Raw genomic sequence first — 17,996 nt, 5'->3', positions numbered from 1 at the left:
GGCGAATATTCGATATTGTCGAATATTCGAACGAATAATTCTATATTCGTTATTCGATTCGAATTCAGGTATTTGATATTTTCGAATTATTCGGCGCTCCCGAATAGGCAGCCAGAAGCGACGGAAAGCCAGTACACATCTTGGACGCTATGCTTCACGTCATGGCTGCCATACATCAACCATAAATCTCAAAGGCTATACGTTTTTCCTTTAATGAGCCGGAAATGTGCGACGCAAAAAAGCAGAAACGGCGCTAGCGTACAACCGAAACAAAGTGGTCCGCGGAGTCTGCATCACCATAGACATCAGCGAAACCGTACGTGAATGACCATAAAGTTTCTCACTATAACACCAAGAAACTATGTGAATGTGCCTTTATTGCGTTTACCGCCGCACATAACAATGCATTGGCCGCGGAATTTCATGGTCGCCATCCAATATTGCGTCGATAGCTGCCTCGGTTGCGGCAAAAAGAAGTTTCGTTTTGACTCAATACGCAGGTTGGCCACGTGCCTAAAAAGCTGCGTAGTGCCCATCCATGATCGCATAGATAGCGACCACGATTTCGTCTGCAGTTGTTGCAGCGAACGGTAGTTTCGTTCTGACTCAGTGCGTGCGTTGGCCGCGTGCCTTAAGCACCGCAAAGTCGCCGTTCATAATCGCGTCGATAGCTGCCGCGGTTTCTTCCGTAGCGGTTGCGGCAAAAAGTAGTTTCGTTTTGACTCAATACGCAGGTTGGCCTCGTGCCTAAAAAGCTGCGTAGTGGCCATCCATGATCGCATAGATAGCGACCGCGATTTTGTCTGTAGTTGTTGCAACGAACGGTAATTTCGTCGATAGCGGCCGCGGTTGCGACAGACAGTTGTTTCGGTTTGACTCGGTGCAAAGCTGTCGAGGATGAAGAGCACCGGCTACATCGTCATTGACGTGCGATCTGTTGGCGGTCAGCTTACTGGCGAAAAATAATCGGGATGTGCGCACGGTAGTGCAAAGTGAATCGCAAATGATGGCGCGCGCCACGGCCGTGCTGCGAAGAAAGTTGCGAGGCCTCGATCGCCGCTGCGAGAGCAAATCAGTCACGAAATGAAGAGAATTGCAGCTTCCGCACTGCTTTTGCGCAAAATAGCAAAAGGATTTGCTCATCCATTACACTAATAAAATCATGCTGACGTAGTAAGCATTTATTGTTTCTCAGATACCCTGATAATTCGGCATTCGGTTAATTCGGACATTTTTTTCCAGTCCCGTGAAATTCGAATTAACTAGGTTTTACTGTAATATGTGATATATACTATTCAAACTATTCGATTCCAAAGTATTCGTCCAAATCACTGTTGGCTTCGAACCTCAAGTTCACTATTCGCCCATCCCTACCAGACAAACATAGAATGCAGAAAGCTGCACCTTTGCAATAGAGATGGTCTGTTGCTCCATAACCTCGTGTATTGCAGTACGATCACTGTCCATCATTTTGTCAAACTCGTCAATGCAACAAACGCCCCGGTCAGCAAGCACAAGTGCACCGCCTTCAAGTGTCATTTCACCAGTCAGTGGATCCTTCATGACTGACGCAGTCAGACCAACACCAGATGAGCCACGGCCTGTTGTATACTGGCCTGGAAAACAAACATAGTGAATCGTGCTATTTGTAATCAGCTGCCTTTTTTATTAAAAAACAGTGTAATCAGTAAATCCATGATGCAGAAGCACCTCTAACATTTTCCCAGTATCCCGAGAAACCAGACTGCAACTTTCAAGCACATCTTTCATGTAGTTTGCTTGAATGACATACTTCATGATAGTTTAGAGGAATAGTACTGGAACACCGCTAGCACAAATCGAACAGATCTGAAAGCAAATGTTGGCGGACTTGTCTAACACATTCTGCTGTGGCTTGGTGTGTTTAAATCTGCAAGAACAGTTACAGAACCAACGTTTTTCATATTTCTGCTACATAGTAACTACACCAGATTCGGTAAAAATTTATCCAATGTTGCAACTGCCCCATTTGGAGTCTGTGGAAAATAGGCATTTAATAGCCACGTTGGTTCTAACTTGGTATGAAACAAGCATGCAGAAAGATCACAATGCACTTGGCTGGTTTCCTGAACTGCGAGCAAATCGATTTCGTTTTCTAGTAGAAGGCGGTTCAGTTGGTGTTTCATGACGTCAAGAAATTTGCGCTAGCACTTCAAGAATTTCTTGTATTTTTTTCAGCATTGCTTTGAAATCCTCATAGCACGAGACAATAATAAACTAAATGTGTCCTAATGTCCATTGAGTGTAGTGGCACACAGAACACTTAATAAGAAGTAATAATCATGACCTTAAAACCCTGACACATTGCTGGGGATCGTTCAAGTAAGTCTCACGCAAGGAATAAGTTACATGACCTACGCAATAGCTGTACACTTTCTTTAAAAAAATATGTTGGTTTAAATAGTCAAACTTACTTCTTGGAGCCAGTCGATCAATGTAAGACAGCAACTGTGACTTCGCCACACCAGGGTCGCCCATTAAACAAATGTTGATGTTGCCTAGATGAGAGGTGAGAGGAAGAAGCATTTTGAAATCCAGACAGGCACCGATATCCCTTTGTTGATTTGCCACCCAGAATGCACACAAACAAAAGATCCAATCTGAAGCATCAAATGAAAAGCTGAACAACTCACCCCTAATCTTCATGCCATTTGGGTTGCGGTCAATGCCTCCTACAAGTAGAAGCAGCAGCGCTTTTTTGACATCTTCATGTCCATATATTTCAGGTGCTATGCTGCCAGCCAGCTTGGCATAGAAGTCAGGCTCTGATCAAATTGAAAAACAAAAGCAAACAGCTATCTTCAAATCTCATAATTAACCTCTTCAACTGAGCTTCAAGAGCAGGATGGAAATGCATATACAGTATAGACCACTTATAACGTAACCGCTTATAGTGCAGGACCGGATATAGTGCAGTCTTTTCAGACTCCCGTTAATTTTCCCATAGCACTATATGTATACACATATCACTTATAGTGCAGTTGCGGGAAACGAAATACCGGTTACAGTGCGGCTGCCTGGGAGTACGGAAAGTCAGCGGAGATGGCGAACGCTCCCCTCAAACGGGCGCCCCAAGGAGTGCTCGGGGAAGAAAGAGATGAAGTGGAGGAGAAGGGCACGTGGTGCGAACGAACAGCCAGTGAGGCTGAAACCAGAATCTTGAGTGCGAGTCGTGAAATATCACGGCGCGCATAGCGAGCGAGGGCCACGAAACTGTCAACGCCGGCCAACGCTCGCTTCACGAAACGAAACTTCAGGGAGCGGGCGGCGAAGGGCGCACGCAGAGACCGTGGAATGTGAGGGAGGAAAGCAGCCGGGAAGCAGATTTCGCCTCGGCAACTCCGCCGCTTCGGTGGCTCCCCTCGCCCTCCCTCATAGCTCCCTCACTTTCGAATGTGACCGTGCGCGCCCGCCGCCGCTACAGACGGCCCGGCGCCAGCTCCCCGAAGTTCTGTTTTCTGCCGTTATCGGGAAGCGGGCGTTTGCCGGCGTTGGCAGTTTCGTTGGCTGGCCTGGGACAGCGCCGCTGTTTCCCTTTGCACCGTAGCCGCAGCGTGCAAGGTCAACACGTGACTAGAAAGCAGAGGAAGCATAAAGGAGAAAGAAGGGTTCACTGCCATTTTCTACGTGTCGCTACGGTAGCGTGGCTGAGACGTCGGCATGTACACGCATGTTCCGGCGCAACGCAGAATCAGCGACCTTGCCATTTGAGAGAGGGTGCAATTTCCGGCGCGTTTTTATTTATCTTCTTTATTTTTTTTTTTTTTTGTTCGCGTGCGACATTGAGGGGTCTCTCCTAAGCTTTTACTCTACGGCGGTGCCGGAGCAATGCCGGTCGGAGGCGCCACAGCATGATTTGGTTCGAATAAACGAGATTCGACTGTAAATTGAATGCAAACGTTCTAGCCGCATTCCTTGACTGTCGCATACGCGTGGCGGCTCGGTGCACATGTTTTGCATGTGTGTGGGCCTTGAAAATTGTTGCTTTGGTTATAGTGCAGTACCGCTTATAGTGGGGATATTCGCAACTCCGGCGACTTACGTCATAAGCGGTCTACACTGTACAATTAACATCCGATAATTTCACATTAGCCAAGTAACCCCACCCCGCCTTTTAATTTAGACCACATATAAATGTATAAGCTTCGCTGAATAACAATTTTTTTGGCTCAAAGCGAACAGTAATTAGTGTCAAATAATTTTGTACTGAATTGTTTATCTAGTTGTGGGATTTGCCTAAGATATTGACTCCAAGTGCCCGACGTTAAATCTAAAAAGACGTTTTCTTTTTTTCTTACTTCCAAAAAGGGAAACACTTATCTCTGGGATCAGTGTAGTATTTTGAATATTCTGCTATTCAGATACAGTGTAGACCGCTTATAACGTAAGTCGCCGGAGTCGCGAATATCTGCACTATAAGCGGTACCGCACTATAACCAAAACGATTTTCAAGCCCTGCACGTATGCAAAACATGTAGACCAAGCATGTAGAAACGCTTTGTACTATCGCGCACACATCGCAATTACGTTTTCGCCATTGAGCTGGCGAAAACATAATCGCGATGTAGTCGGTGCTCTTCAAGCTCGACAGCTTTGCACAGAGTCAAAACGAAACAATTATTTGCCGCAACCGCTGCGGAAAAAACCGTGACCCCTATCGATGCAATTATGAACGGCGACATTGCAGTGCTGAAGGCACGCGCCCGACGCACGCACCGAGTCTGGACGAATTAACTACCATTTGCTACAACAACTGCAGTCGAAACCGCGGTCGCTATCAATGCGATCATCGATGGCGACTACGCAGTTTTTTAGGCACGCGGCCGATGCGCATACAGAGTAAAAAAACTACTGTTCGCCGCAACCGCTGCAGAGAAAACCGCGGCCGTTATCGACGCGATCGTAGATGACGGCTACGCAGTTACAAAAGCCTGCGGCCAACGCGGTGTTATGCGCAGCGGTAAACGCAAGAATACAGGCGTTAAAGACACAAATAGGCTCGAAGCATTCCGGCGTTGCTGTCATTCACGTACGATTTCAACTGATGGCTGTGGCGATGCGGACTCCGCCGCTTCGTTTCGGTTGGACGCTAGCGCCGTTCTTGCTCTTTTGCATCGCACATTTGCGGCGCTCCTCGCTCACCCAGCTCCAAAAGTAGTCCAAATTAACGAGTTTGATTGCATTGAATAATGCATACGCCGGTCAGGGACTAGAGGACGAGTCCAAATTGATGAGGGTCGAATTAACGAGTTTTTACTGCAGCTCCAAACTAATTTTACAGAACACTGCTTAAATTGGCAGCGTCGCTCGCGCGATATCTGCACTTCACGACACGCATCGCGACAGGTGCACAGAAACTGAAGCCTCGTTCAGTGCTAAACGCACCGCCAATAAGCAGCCGAGCAAGTTTTCTCCGTGCCCTAGACAACCTACGCGCGCATTTTTTTTTTTCGTTTGTTTGCTCCGCGTCTCATGCTCCTCCTCCGCATCGCCTTCGTTGATCTCCTCTCCCATCGGTGGGCACACCTCGTTGAGAAGCGTGCTCGCTATCCGCCCTTGTCGGCGAGATTTTCCCATGGAAGCCGCATTATAACCGGTATTTCGTCTCACGCGGCTGCACTGAAAGCAGTATGCGTATACATGGAGTTCTATGGAAAAATTAATGGGAGTCTGAAAAAACTGTACTATATCCGGTCCTGCACTATAAGCAGTTACGTTATAAGTGGTCTATACTGTATTTTCATGTAAAAATGCAACTTTAACATTTTTATAACGCCAGCAGCACAGAAAATTCATTCACAGGCTTTTTCTCAATGTTGTGCTTCAGTGCACTTGAAATTTCATGATGGTTGAGCCATGGGAGTGTTCCACTTTTGCCAATCACATGTTGTCCTGAAGTGTAACCTTGACTGTGTAGCGCCAGGAGTTGCGCAAATTTTCCATCCAGCAAGTGCACAGATGAACTTGACAGGCCCACTCAACATTTCTAAGGCCCTTAGTCTAGCCCGCACACACCATCTCAGGCCCAATTATTGACGAGCGACAAGCTTCCTGCAATGGTCTGCCGCCCACCACCACATGTATGCCTTGGCTTTAGGCCTAACCAGCGCTATCTCTATCTGCGACTGAAGTTGCGGTTTAGTTCATCTAGTGCAGAGTCAACGCAAACCTATTTACAGCAGCCGTACAGTTCTCAGGAAGCCGAGATACTATCTCGCTAGGGAAAGCAGGAGTACAGGAAGAACAGGAATTGTGCTTTCTTCCCGGCTGCCGTTTTTACAGGTCATGTCTGAAAAATCGAGCCAGACACCTTACAGAATCCAAAACTGCTATCGTCATTATACATTGGTTCAAGACAGAAGGTGGCAATACCATGGGATCACTGTTTGAATAATCAAGCAGGTGCAAAAACCAGTTGGCGACTGTTAAAAAGACTGTCTACCGCTCGGAACATGTCTTTGGATTGTGGTAGGAATAAGAAGATCGAGTGTCATAGTGATGGAAATGAGCATGCTTGTTTCTCATAAACAAAGAATTATATTTTTAATTTGTCTCTGAAAGTGGCGTGAGAACGACATGTGGCGCCGCTCTTCAGTGAAACAGTGCAAACAATCGCTGTACCCTCACTAAAGCAAAAAATCGCGCAGGGAGAGTTATTTTTGTATACAATATTGCATTGTCCGAAATTGTATTTTATGCTCATCTGCTAACTTTTATTCACGTGAGAAAGTATTTTCTTTCGGTTCAGCTAGTGCTTATTGAAAAGTGGTGCCACCACTTTTCATCACTTTTCATTTGCTCTTCATCCTCGAAGTCACAGTGAATGGAGTGGTGTATTGATGTATGGCCTCCAAGATTGCCATCGTGTCCAGTAATCAGTGTTGTCGGTGTCCATACAGAGTTTTAAGAGGAGACCACGCACATCGAAAAATTGTTTCAAGAATTCATACTCACTTTCCAGAGTAGGCGTTCTATTGCACTACAAAATATTTGAAGGTCCTTGAAAAATGGTAGACAGTCCCTTATACATGTTCATCTTTGGCTTGTCTTAGCTATGAGCCATGCTATCACAATGTGACTTGCTCACGGAAACTGTCGATTATACATGTTTTTAAATTTATATTCGTTTCCTTTGAATATGAAAATTATGAATATTGAAATTCAAACTAAAGCCAACATCAAATAGCATATTCCAAAAAATTAAGTCAGTTCCACGCTTGTGAAATTTGATGAAACAGCGAAGCTCTGCAAGCGTGGGTGTATAGTGTAGTGGGTATGACGCTCGCCTTCGGACCGTCAGTACCCAGGCTGAAATCCCGCCTCGACAAGTTTATATTGTTTTGTTTTTCTCTCTCTCGCCCATAGCAGGTTGTGTTGCAATCGTCGGTACAATGCAACTGCATAGTTCCCATAAATGCATGTTCTGCAAGCTTGGGTGTTTTTTGAACTTTCATTGAACTGCCTAGCGTGTGTGAATTTGTTTTTCATCTGTGTATATATGTAATGCAACTAATCGCAACTAATTTTCGCATATAATTACTAATATTTCCATGCAATAAAGAAAAAAAAATTGGGTGTATAGCGCAGTGGTTATGATGCTCGCCTTCGGACCGTGGGTACCCGGTTCGAATCCCGCCTGTCTAAAAAGTTCATTTTGTTTTTTTTATTTCTCTCGCTCCCTGTTTGTCTTTCTTTCTCTGCACCTCCACTCCTCCTATGCTTTGCTTTCACTACTTATCAACACTTCGCACGGTTCAACCTTTACCTTAAACAGCTCTGCTGTTAAAAATATTGAATATTCGCACAAGCCTACGAAATTCCAAGATCATGTCCTCATGCACGTAGAACACTTTTTGTTCTAATTAAAATTCAAACCATAAAATGCTACAGCAATTCTAAAAATTGTCTACTAATGCGTAATCATTCTTTGGCTTGGCTGCTACTTCGCTTTTACTTACTTATTTAGCTAGCTTACGCATGTCTACCCATCGCTGCCCAATAATCTACTATTACACTATTAAAATGACGACATGAGCTATAAAGGCCCTGAATCATCCCTCGGGCTTGGCGAAATAACATAGTCCCCGGGTAGCATATGCTGCTGTGAACATCTCAGCCAAGTTTTGCTGTCGTATGCAGTGCGTGGAGCTTCCAAGCGGATTGCAATGTCGCCTTCCTCTCAAACGTTCTCATTTCAAACAGAATCCTGCTTCTCACTCTCTCCTGGACGCTTTATTTCGTAATGAAGCTCATTCCCATACACAGCTGCTATTGGTAGCTCCGGTGGGCTACGCAGCATAGATACCGTGGCTGCCACGAGTCCACTGGCTAAGCGCACTGCGACTCGCTGAGGGCAACCACGTTTGCCTTCTGTTTAGCGCGTCATAGGCACCGAAATCGGAAGTCGTGGCGTCTACGTTTACATTTGAAATGAAATTTGAACTTCGCGCCATGGTGGCATTTAGAAGGTGGAGCGTTTTGGCCACACTTCACTCCACCATAGCCTTCGCAGTGCAAGGCATTTAAGAAGGAACGGGAGCACAGTGGAGGCCATGTTTGATTGCCATTGACTCCGCTTCTGCTGAATGCATTGAAGTACTTTTTGTGGCAAAGTATTTCTGAAATGGCCTATTTTCACTTCAAATGCATCTGCCCACTTTTTCCAGCTTTTTTTTTTTTATTTTCCTTTTGTGTTACGACCTTGACAAGGCGACACAGTTTTTTTTTTTTTCTAACGCTACTAATCATCTACTATTACACTATTATAATAATTACATGTGTTAACCTCACCAATTATGCATTTATTTTGTAGATATAAGGCATCACAGGAGGGACAGATTTTGCTGGGGTACTCGCCAAAGAATGCTTACACATTAATAAATGTCTTATGAAGGGCAAGTGTGCATGACTGCACTGCACCAGTCATCATTCCATTAAGACAATGTCAAAGTTAGCATGTTGGTGCTTGTGTGGTGCACACGATTTCATTACAAGAGCGGGTCTGCATTGTCCATCTCATAAAAGGTGTTGAAACTGTGCGCATACATGCCGACTGCGAGATACTGCACTGCCATTAGCTTGGCAAACTGCCTTGTGAAAACTAGCTTTACAATCAGTAAAACGGTGTCAGAAGCCAACAGCAATGAAATCTCACTTGAGCTCAATTTGTTATAAAGGAATAGCAGACATTACCAAAGTCACTGCAGCAAAGCCAGAAGGCTAGCAACCACAGATTAACAGTGACCAGACTGCTGCACAACAGATGACAGCCGCACATAAAGGCTCGCCGCACAGCTACCAATGGGGTGCATATGACATCAATCTCCGATTCGCATAAAGCACACTGAAAGCTATCCCAATGGTGTTTTTGTCATTAAGACACATGGCAACATCTTGGAAGCGTATCCACAGGAAGCATACAATTTTGCGTTTTAAGTAGCCAAGAGGCACATCGGTTTGTGCAAGTTGGTTCCGTGTCACTTTTGGTAAGCTGTAATGGCGGTGCTTCTTCTAGTTTCGATACAGAAAACAGATTTCTGCAAGTCTATCATGCACCAATCTGCATTTTGCAAACACAGTTTTGTCCTGAGCCTTCTCTGTAGCTATCGGCACAAACATTTTTCTTTTAAGCAATGCAATATTTTACAAGAGTTGTCCCTGTGTTGGCTTCACAAGTTGACAAAAATTAACCTAAGAGGTAATGCCACTCAGTGGAAGCATATTTAATAAAACAAAGAAACAAGGCTTGGAGAAATTACTTGGCAACAGACACTTCTGAAATTTGCTGCAACTTATGCTTAGGTAAACATAATTCAAGGTTTAAACATGACTAAATGACTATTTACAGGTGCTATTTCACACCTGAGAGTGCCTCCAGCTCCTCAGGCGTCATCATGCTGTCGTCCAGTTCATCATCTTCCATCTTATTCATCTTGACAATCCTCTGAATTTCAGTAAAAACAAAAGAATTAAAAAGTAAGCATCATCAAAGTTTTTTTTGCGAAAATGAAGCCCAAACAAAGTAGCTCTCCTTCTAGCAGTCAATATATATCTAAACAGCATGATGAACAAAAAGGCAAAAAACAAAGACAATGAAGAGAAAATGTAAAACACAAAATTCAGCAATGACATCTAATGAAAAATGTAAGTATACTAGTCATTACCTACCTAGATAAACAACAATTAAGCGAAACATGTGGGTCTGAAAGGGGCCCTGAAACACTTTTCTAACTAACCATAGAATGACATCACTAACTGCATCGCCTCACAAATTTCCTGCAGGAAATTTTTTTCTAATTCTTCAAGCAAAAGTGAAGTTAAAAGTTAGCAGATCGATTAGCGGCTTTCCTTCTCTTCAATTACACTAGCGCGCTGGAAGTAACACTTAAGCGCTCGTCCGTGTGTCTTCTTGTGTCGTCTGTTTGGCGGTTTAATACTTCAGTAACACGGGAGGTGGCAAGGGAGCACAAGGAAGCAATGCCTTGTGCCCCCCCAGCTGCACGAAGATCAGCATGCAGCCCGCACACATCTCAAAGTTCGAAAAGCTGCAAGAAGGCAAACAGAAACCCATCCCAGGGAGATCTGTGTACAATGATATGACACAAGACTTCTTTTTTTCTCCAAGCCCATAAAATATGTGTAGCACCTTGCCTGCAGTAGTCCGCACAAGTGATTTGCTTGCAAATGAAATCCTTTAATTGAATCAAGCACCAAATATTTTCTATTTCAAAAAAGAAAAAAAGGAAAGGAGTTCCCATTGCATTCTGGCTCAAATAAAAGGCACAAAATTCAACCCACAACCTTGTTTTCAGCAGCAAGATGTCACAGCGACTGAATCACTGCAGTGAGGTTCAAGTACACACACAGCTGGTCAACTCACATGTGCCTCCAGAAAAGTGTCCGAGAGGAGGCCACCCTGCATTTGGCGGAATCCTGTGCGCAGCAGTGGCAGGAAAATACCCGTCACCGAGACATGGTCACCTGGCAATGCAGTACGAGTCAGCTCTCCACGCACATACACAGTCATGCTTCGTGGAATGTTCCCCACGGGTACTTGGTCACTCTGGAAGAAAAATAGTGCAAAAACAAAATGAAGATAACCGTTGAAGGGGCAGGGGATACTTGTTCCAAAACTGGTCAGCAACTAAAGATCTGAACAAATCAGGCAAATAACTTGAAGGCGTACTGACACAACATTTTTCTACTTGACATTTCTTTTTTGCATTAAATGAAGGTCCAGACTCGGTAAATCCCATAAAAATACTGACAAACGCCAGAACACCCTAAATACTTGGTCATATGAATCAGTTTTGGTACCACCCAGTAGGTGTCACGAAGCCACAACGCATTGCCTTGCTCTAATCCTGCATTTGCCGTTACGGATGCCACATACAACCGCAGCCATGTGTACAGCACGCTTGTCTCTTTTATTGTATGTGCAACGTAACCACACCTAACCTTACTGCTACACATCAGCAAATTCTGGTCTGTGTCTGACACCATGATAATGCCGATGATGCCAGGGCAGTATTTCTAGACCTACCTTAGTATTCAGACATCTTTTAAGTGCCTACAAACCTTCACACTTCTCAAGTTTAACCTTGGCATCACAGTTTTTCAACACAGTTTTTCAACAGCAACAAATCTGCATGCCATCAAACCTATGACACTGAAGTAGAACCCACAAAGAACTGATATTTAAAAAAAAAAAAAAAAGCTCACCGTGCAGCATCTATCACTGCTAAGAGGGAAGTAATGGCAACACATGCACACCAGTTGGCCTTCTTACGTGTTCTTGTATCTTCAGCTCTTGGAACTTGACAAACTTGGAACCCCTGGTCTGAAGGTAGAGCCGACCTCCTGATCGGTTGACACGGCAGTCATCACTTGGACAAGTCACCAGAGGCATGAAGCTGGGGCTGTTGATCTACGGGTAGAATACATGTGATTACAATGGGCCTTCCTCACATGGAATCATCAAAACAACTACTCGGCTCGACCAACGTGGAGCAGAGGCAGCAGCATGGTGTTTGTCATTAGATGCATTTCAAACAAGAGAAAAAGAAACATGAGTAATCTTGACCCACACTCCCAATATTACATATGTTAGCAATGCATTCAGCACCCTTTTTTCCAATTCACACCCTTGAAGGTAATGGCCTAAATGTAGGCTTCTTAAACGCAAAAATGCAGCACACGACTGGTGGTGCCAAAATGTGGGTTTAGCGGGAAATATTCAAGTTTTGCACATTTTCTTTGTCACTGCATTGTATGAGAAAATAGAAAAATGGTCACAGGGCACTAAAGCATTAAAAGGATGGAGCTCACAGTTAAATGAGTACTACCAGAAAACTTTTATATGTTTTCTTGGTAAACAGCTGTCAGCCAATTGCGCCATGAGGCGCAAGTGCTATTTGTTTCATTATTTGTTCGTTGAGAGAACAAATAACGAAGTACACATTTTGAAGCAGTTCAAATGTACGCAAAGTGCAGCGCAGCTTGAGGAAGACCTTGTGACATCATGGAAATCAAAGGTGGTGAACATAGTATGTATCATAAACCTTCTTGGTCAGCAGCTCTCGCAGGCTATGCCGTGACTACATTGAAATCCGAGCACTCGATGGATAGGCTGAGGTGACTGCACCACATCCAGAGTATTAGGTTTATTATCATAAGGGTGACACAGGAGTACCAGTCCTTTCCCATGTCGAAAGCAAACAAGTGGAGAGCTAAAAATGGCCTATGTGGCATCGAGCTCCTAACTTTCAGCAACATGGTCATTGTGTGCCTTGCCAGCACTGCACCAAGCTGACTGCTATGCATCAGCAGCTTGTTAAGTATGATTACATCACCTCCAATTCCTGCATTGCCACAAGAAAACACGATTCAACACTGACGCCATGCTATGCTTGGTGTGTTTCGAATTAAAGAGCATCTTCAGTCTCAATTATTGACTGAATTCAGCTTTAATAACAGCTGCATGCTCGAACCAGATAGTGTGTGTTTGATCATGGGCTGTGCTTCAACAATGGCAGTCTTTAGAATTTTTAGCATTTCGTTACCGCATGTTAGTCACCCTACCAGTGACACCCACCATACATAGCAGTGTAGTAAGCTTATACAGTTGACTTTCGTTAATTAAACTTCGGTCAATTCAATCCCGGCCGGCGCCCATGCATTTCTATGCGTCCAATGTTTCGTTATTTTGATCCTAAAATTGCACTTCATTAGATCATTAAAATTTGACCAGGCTGTACACACACGCATGACCCCTGCGGTGATTGATCTCAATAGCTACCCCTTCAGTGGCAGCGTCTGCCTCAGCAGAGCTTAGAGGACAGTTAATGCATTGAGCACACGTCACCTCCCATTGAAAATGCCTATTTTCGGTCTACCATAGGAAAAGCTTCCAAGCCATAGCCGTAGCTCAGTGCCTGATTACAGTATTTACCTGATTATAACACGGGCTTGTTTCTTTTTTTTTTTTTTCTCCGAGAAAATTGGGCCGTAAGTTGCCTGCACAGTGCTATTGGACTTGAAACCAAAACCGCCTTTGCAGCATTTGTATGCTTTACCGCATAGCAAGACTGTATAGCGGCAAAGCTGACTTTACAAAACAAGCTGCCATTGTGCATTACATATTAAAACCTTTGTCCATCTTTCTTTCTAAAAGATCAGGTGCACATTACATTTCTACTTCTTTCAGGAGCTTTAAGATAATTTCTATGTTAGTTTCCTACTTTGGATACATAGAAAGTGGGCACACATTTGATTCGGGGGCATGTTATACCCCTGTCACACGAGCAGATATAACCGCGATTAAGCTTAACCATGGTTTACAGGGTTAACCGTGGTTAACGCGAGCGCGGTCTGCCATTGCTACACGGACTTGGTTAAGCAAACCGATGCAATCACGTGGTCCTCATGTGTGCAAAATATTTTGTGCGAAGTTCACTGTGCATAATAAAGAAATAATAACCAGCGTGCAGATAAATGTTGCAATAAAATATACGCTCACATTTTCAATACTACAAGCCTTTATAACTAAATAATGTTGATGAACTTGGCGAGTTTCACATTAAGTCTTTCAACACTGGTTGCTGTAGCCGGTTTACAGTGGCTAGTAGCCGGTTAGTAGCCTTTACGAGAGCCAGCGCATTCCATTGCGTTTCTTTTGTTGTGCGTGGTAGTTGCGGTGTGTTAGCAGTTTGTGCGCATTATTTCCTCTGCTACAGGTTACAAGTGTCGTATGGCCAGTAGGCTTTGCTGAGAATAATTCACGTCGTGTGTTTTCTGTGCTCAAGTGGTTTGTGTGTGTGATTCGAGTTTTAGCATATATTCGGGCATTACTTGTGTTCGACCGCAGTGCGGTAAGGTGATCCTCCCAAACGCGTATAAATGTCCTTGTTGTAGCGTCGGACCAGTTACTGCGCCTTTGGCTCATTGCGATTTCGGACGACGCTGGTGCACTCGCAATTGCCATGGCGTCCGCCATCTTGCCTGTTCGTCGGTTTGCGAGAGTAAACCGAGGTTGTCAAGCTCGGTTTGCGATAACCATGGTTAGGGGGCTAACTACGGTTACGCCTGCCGTGTAGCTAGCGGTAACTGCGGTCAGCCGTAACCGTAGTTAGCTTAACCTCGGTTAAGGCTGCCCGTGTGACAGGGGTATTAGAATTGAGCAAATACAGCCGAATGAATCAGTGGTGTGCTAAAGTGTTTTTTTCGCTTTTTTTTTTTTCATCTTGTTTAATTCGATCCACCGGATAATTCGATCAATTTCGATGGTCCTGTCAGGGTCAAATTAATGAATGTCTACTGCATCGGCAACTAGGATGCCCGACACATTGAGGGTGACATGGCTGCAGAAGTTGACAGCCAGACTCTTGGAGTGCGCAAACCCAGTGTGAGCGAGCAAATCAATTACTTGGGAATGGCAGCTAATGACATTGCGCATAGAAAGCTCGGCTGTTGACTCTGCCACCTAAAGTTGTGTGTCCCTTTCTTTGCCTTTTGCTGTGCACTAAGTTTTCATACTGTAATGCAATCCCAACTATCCCACCAATCCATCCTATTGCACCTAAAGCTGCAACGCAATGGCCTTTTGTAAAATGCTTTTTCAGGGTTGTTCTCGCTCATGAAGGCCTCCACCTTCTGGAAAAACTCAACTGCCTGAATGGCACCTGATTGCCAGCAGTGCTTATTTGTTTGTCACAGATGATAATTGGCCATAAACTCTTGCCTCACCCCGAAAACAAAGTATTTCACGACATCCAAGAAGGTGGCTATCTCCAAGTCAGTGTGGTTCGCATGTAAGGCAACTAGAGCTGCATACAGTTTCGTCTCCTGTGTTTGACTGCTACAAGTGTGATGTACGTTCAACAGAGGGGTTGGTGAAGACAGAAGTTAGGCGCCTAGACAGAACTAGAATGTTTATGTCTATGACGACTTGAATGTGTCCTCAAATACCTTGCACACCCGGTATTATATTGATTTGTTTCACACTCAAGTAATTGAGGTTCCATACTGAGATTAGAGAGCAGACGGTTACCTAATAAAGAAGAAAGAGCAAGACAAAATTTTTGTGTAAGTAGTCCTTTAAAGAATGCTTGGAACTTAAAAGTAACTTACAGGCTGGTACGTTTCTGCACCACACTGGTCACAAGTGTATGTCGCAACGCACATAATGGGCTTCACTTCAGTACACCGTGTGACAATGCCTTTCACGGTAACAAGCTTCCCAATACAGCCTGCCTTCACGTCTCGTACAGACAGAGGCTTGGTGGCTGACGGCATCTTGAAGTACACCTCACTGCAGCACAGAACAGAGAAGGCAGAACAAGTTACATATAATATGAAAATCGTTTTGTATCACATTTTAGCAGTGACAAATATGCAAGGGATTCTGAAGTATGTGGGTCACCAGTTAGAGAAAGGAATTTCTTCAGACAGGGCTTACTTAAAGAAACAAATAGTTTGTTTCGATTTAAACACAGCATTACATGTTTCTTCACAGAGAGTATGTGATTTAATTTAATAAGGGTGTAATAACAGCAGTTTTTGGAACCAAACTGAATAGTGATGGCATCAGAACAAATATTTTTTAAATACAATGCAAATCTCTTGTATAGTTTCATACTTCCTATAGACATTTTACCTCGTCCACACCTACACTATTTTGCAGGGAAATAAGCACTATTTCTTTTAAATCCACTTTTCAGTCATTCGTATGTCTTTAGACATCGCAAACTACCTGACTGAAGGATTGTTTCCAATAAGGGTACATATGATTCATTGACAAAAATCTTTGAATATTTATACAGTCCTCTAAAATGGGGAGTATATGACTTCCACATGGTTCATGATCTACAACTTGCTTGACATGCACAAAAGGTAGTTTTTTCGTCAGGCATCTGAGTATGTATGGAAATAATGCAGCAATTTTGGTAAGCAGACTTTTTACTCACTATCGCCTCATCAGCTCTGATGGGTACTTGTTGCGTGGATCTCGGGCATCCCCAGGCTGCCGGTTTCTGTTTTCCATGAGCATACGGTGCTCAATGTAGACATCCAAGGCGTCCTTTGCCACAACCTGCCATAAAATATAAATGAGAAAAAGCATCTCTTGATTGATTGTTTGATATCAAATAGCATCGTTGAATTCATGCTACACTAGATTCATGATTGTACTGCACTTAGTTTTACACTGACGGACGATTACCAAAGAACGAGCATAAAAGAACAAAAAGTGGACGCACGTGGTTCAAGTACGTCCACTTCTTGCTTTTTGTTATTTTATGTTTGTTCTTTAGTAATCTTCCGTCAGTGTAATACTAGGCGCAATACAATCATGAATGTCCACCAACTAGGCCTGTTCATTGCTTTACTAAACTACATATTTTTTCCCTCTTGTGACTACACCTAAAACTTACCTTTTTAGGATCCTGTGCGCTGGTGTATTCTGCTAATTGCACTATATCACTGCACAGTGCTCGTTACTTATGCCAGAAAGAGCTGTCAATTTATGTATACATGAGTTCACAGTGTGGTGGAATTCTACACTTCAGTTACGAACAGAGCAACATTTTCGCGCACAGAAAAGTTATAAAAAGTCACGTGCACTCGTTTACGTGCCAGTGAGGCGGGACAAGTTACTAAGTGGTTCAATTGAGAAAGGAAAGGTTGGCGCTATCTTCTGCAGCCCTTGAGGGAGCACGGCTCAGCATCATACGGGACAAGTTGAAAAATGCAAGTTGTGCACACCTCTTTCTGCTTGTAGTCCGGTAGCATTTCATACACGACATCGGCGAACAAGTTGCAGTACCGACGTGCGTTCTGCATGATGGCTTCCGCCAGGCCGCTGTCGTAGTCCTCGACATCATCCATATCGATAGTGAGCGCTACCTGCTCCCGGTGCGCTAAGTTCACCTGCGAACACGAGCGTGAGCTGTTATCACGAGACATCGGCAGGTGGCTCGAGCCATTACCAAAATAAAAGGTAATAGTCTTACCAGTTGCTTCGAATAAACAAATTCCTTTTTCCCCCGGTCACCGGTCGCGTAGAAGTCTGTGAGAAAGGACTTGATCTTCTCTGCAAAGGACCGTTACACCATTGTTAAAGGTCCGCGGCTTGGCCACAAGCGCCAGCTCGTTTTTAAAGAGAGAAAAGGTAACTGGGAAAACAAGTGTAAGCTCAACCTACCTCTATCGGCGACATAATCTTTTCCAGACATGATCCTCAATGAGAAATTTTCAAAGCCGCGAAAAAGGCTGCGTTTTCACGCGGCCACAAAAGATCCCGACAAGCACACGGGAAAAGGCCGCCGAAGTTGAGAAAACGCGGGAAAACGTGATCACGTGATCTCTCCAGATTTGTCGTCCCACGTGACGCTGACACCGCCGGACACCGCTTTCTCTCTTCCGGAAGAAGGAGGGACAGCGCAAATTGTCGACCGCTCATC

At 44.2% G+C, this 17,996-nt stretch overlaps 1 protein-coding gene across 1 annotated transcript in view; it reads right to left on the bottom strand.

Moving 5' to 3' along the window:
- LOC119443112 (DNA replication licensing factor mcm7) overlaps positions 1-17,974 on the bottom strand; it is a 32,949-nt gene extending 14,975 nt beyond the window's left edge. Inside the window, exons 1-11 of the mRNA XM_049662583.1 lie at positions 17,738-17,974; positions 17,547-17,626; positions 17,299-17,463; positions 16,503-16,627; positions 15,667-15,847; positions 11,828-11,965; positions 10,919-11,101; positions 9,901-9,982; positions 2,673-2,804; positions 2,454-2,537; positions 1,405-1,616 (exon numbers count right to left, since the gene is read on the bottom strand). Of these exons, the coding sequence (XP_049518540.1) occupies positions 1,405-1,616; positions 2,454-2,537; positions 2,673-2,804; positions 9,901-9,982; positions 10,919-11,101; positions 11,828-11,965; positions 15,667-15,847; positions 16,503-16,627; positions 17,299-17,463; positions 17,547-17,626; positions 17,738-17,768 (1,413 nt within the window). The 5' untranslated portion in view covers positions 17,769-17,974. The remainder of the gene's footprint in view (positions 1-1,404; positions 1,617-2,453; positions 2,538-2,672; positions 2,805-9,900; positions 9,983-10,918; positions 11,102-11,827; positions 11,966-15,666; positions 15,848-16,502; positions 16,628-17,298; positions 17,464-17,546; positions 17,627-17,737) is intronic.
- Positions 17,975-17,996: the final 22 nt, after the last annotated feature.

Source organism: Dermacentor silvarum, chromosome 2, assembly GCF_013339745.2.
Source record: "Dermacentor silvarum isolate Dsil-2018 chromosome 2, BIME_Dsil_1.4, whole genome shotgun sequence".
Classification (NCBI taxonomy): Eukaryota; Metazoa; Arthropoda; class Arachnida; order Ixodida; family Ixodidae; genus Dermacentor; species Dermacentor silvarum.
Note: the sequence above shows the minus strand (reverse complement) of the source record. Positions and strands in the feature narration are given on the sequence as shown.